At 43.7% G+C, this 1,949-nt stretch overlaps 1 protein-coding gene across 1 annotated transcript in view; it reads left to right on the top strand.

Moving 5' to 3' along the window:
• CACNA1A (calcium voltage-gated channel subunit alpha1 A) overlaps positions 1-1,949 on the top strand; it is a 252,427-nt gene that overhangs the window by 119,166 nt on the left and 131,312 nt on the right. The window contains exon 4 of the mRNA XM_023724768.1: positions 1,695-1,888. Within this exon, the coding sequence (XP_023580536.1) occupies positions 1,695-1,888 (194 nt within the window). The remainder of the gene's footprint in view (positions 1-1,694; positions 1,889-1,949) is intronic.

Here is a 1,949-nt window from a genome sequence, read left to right on the forward strand (position 1 = left end):
AGTGTCACTTCACATAGAAGTGGAAACCTTGAGGCTAGACTTAAAGGTTCTGTGTAACTGGCACTTGAAAGGTCAACAGGATCTCATTCGGTTCGTGTGGGTGTATTCCTCTTCACAGTGTGCCCAGTCGAGGGTGGGAGTTCACGGTGCAGAGCCTGTAGCATATACATTGGGATATGTTTTTACTTCATAGGAAGCTTGAGTTTACACACTCGGCTGCTTGTTTTCTTGCCCAACAGTGTCACTCTCTTCTTTGACCAAAAGTGTTCATCACTCACAGAGTAAAATCCTTTCCTACCCGCTGCCCTGGCCAAATGGGGATACACCGAGGATAATCTATGAACTACCTACAGGTGTTCACGGACAACCATGTCATCTCTTCTCCTCCCTCCCCATCAACACCTTGGAATTCTGACCCGACCTTTAGCACCTAGCCCAACGGCCGCTTCCCCGGGAAGCTGTCTGGCTCCCAGTGAGAGGGGTGCCCACTGGCACACTTCTCTCTCCTTGTGACATTTTCACAATCTGCCTCTAACTATCTGGGGAGAAAACTGAGCCCCTGTGCCCAAGGGTAGGAACTGTGTGTACTGTGTGTCCCTCGCCCCCAGAACAGCTCTGTAAGCCCAGTACATCTCAAGGAAAAGAAAATCAGTAAGGCTACAGAAGAATAACACAATATGATTGACAACCTTGTTCTAATGGACATCTAGAAAATTCTGCATCCAACACCCACACAGTAAGCCCCAAACACTTAAAAACTGAGTATAGCATAGGCCATAATGCAAATCTCAACAGATGTCAAAGGACTGGAATAACACACAACATGTTCTCTGACCACAATGCTGTTAAGCTGAAAATCAGTAACAAAAAAGATAACTCTAAAAATGTTTGGGAATTAAGAGACATGCTTCTTATTTACAGATGAAACAATATGATGTCTGACAGTTGCTTTAAAATTTTCCAGTGGCAAGACAAAGTGAGGGAAAGGGGGATATAGATGAAACAAGGTGGGCCTGGAATGGATAACTGTTGAAATTGGTAATAGGTACATGGGAATTCAGCATACTATTCTCTCTATTTTTGTGTATTTCTGAAAAGTTTTTTTTAAAGAAATACTTTTTGATTACCCACGGGTCAAAGAAGAAATAATAATGGAAATTAGAAAATATTTTAGTTGAACAATAATAATAGTAACGTAAACCGAAACCAATGTTGCCGTTGAGTTGATTCCAACTCATAGCGACTCCATGGGACAGAGTAGAACTGCCCCATACAGTTTCCAAGGAGCAGCTGGTGGAATCAAACTGCCGACCTTTTGGTCAGCAGCCGAGCTTTTAACCAGTGTGCCACTGGGGATCCAATAATAGTATATTAAAATTTGTGAGATGCAGCTAAAGCAGCATTTAAAGTGGATTTGTAGCCTTAAAGAAAGTTAATCAACACAAAAACTTAGGGAAAAGTATAGCCAACTAAACCCACAGAAAACAGGAAAAGAAAGACAATAAAGGTTGGAGAAAAGTTAATGGAATAGAAAACAAATTATAGATCAACAAAACTAAAGTTGGTTTCTTAAAAAGACTGAGAAGTTCATCCCAATAGCCATTTTTGTAACAGCATTGAATATACGCCAGCCACTATTTCTCAGAGCTGGTTTTCCCCATCCCTCCCTGACTTTTGTCCCCTTCCTTTCATAGATGACATTCAGGGTGAGTCTCCGGCTCCGTGTGGGACAGAGGAACCCGCCCGCACCTGCCCCAATGGGACCAAATGTCAGCCCTACTGGGAAGGGCCCAACAACGGGATCACTCAGTTCGACAACATCCTGTTTGCAGTGCTGACCGTCTTCCAGTGCATCACCATGGAAGGGTGGACTGATCTCTTGTACAATGTAAGTGTGTTGGGGCATGGGCACCGGTGTCGTGGGGCAGGTGACTCTCAAGACCAGTGAT

This window comes from Trichechus manatus, unplaced genomic scaffold (genome assembly GCF_000243295.1).
Source record: "Trichechus manatus latirostris isolate Lorelei unplaced genomic scaffold, TriManLat1.0 scaffold00258, whole genome shotgun sequence".
Lineage (NCBI taxonomy): Eukaryota > Metazoa > Chordata > Mammalia > Sirenia > Trichechidae > Trichechus > Trichechus manatus.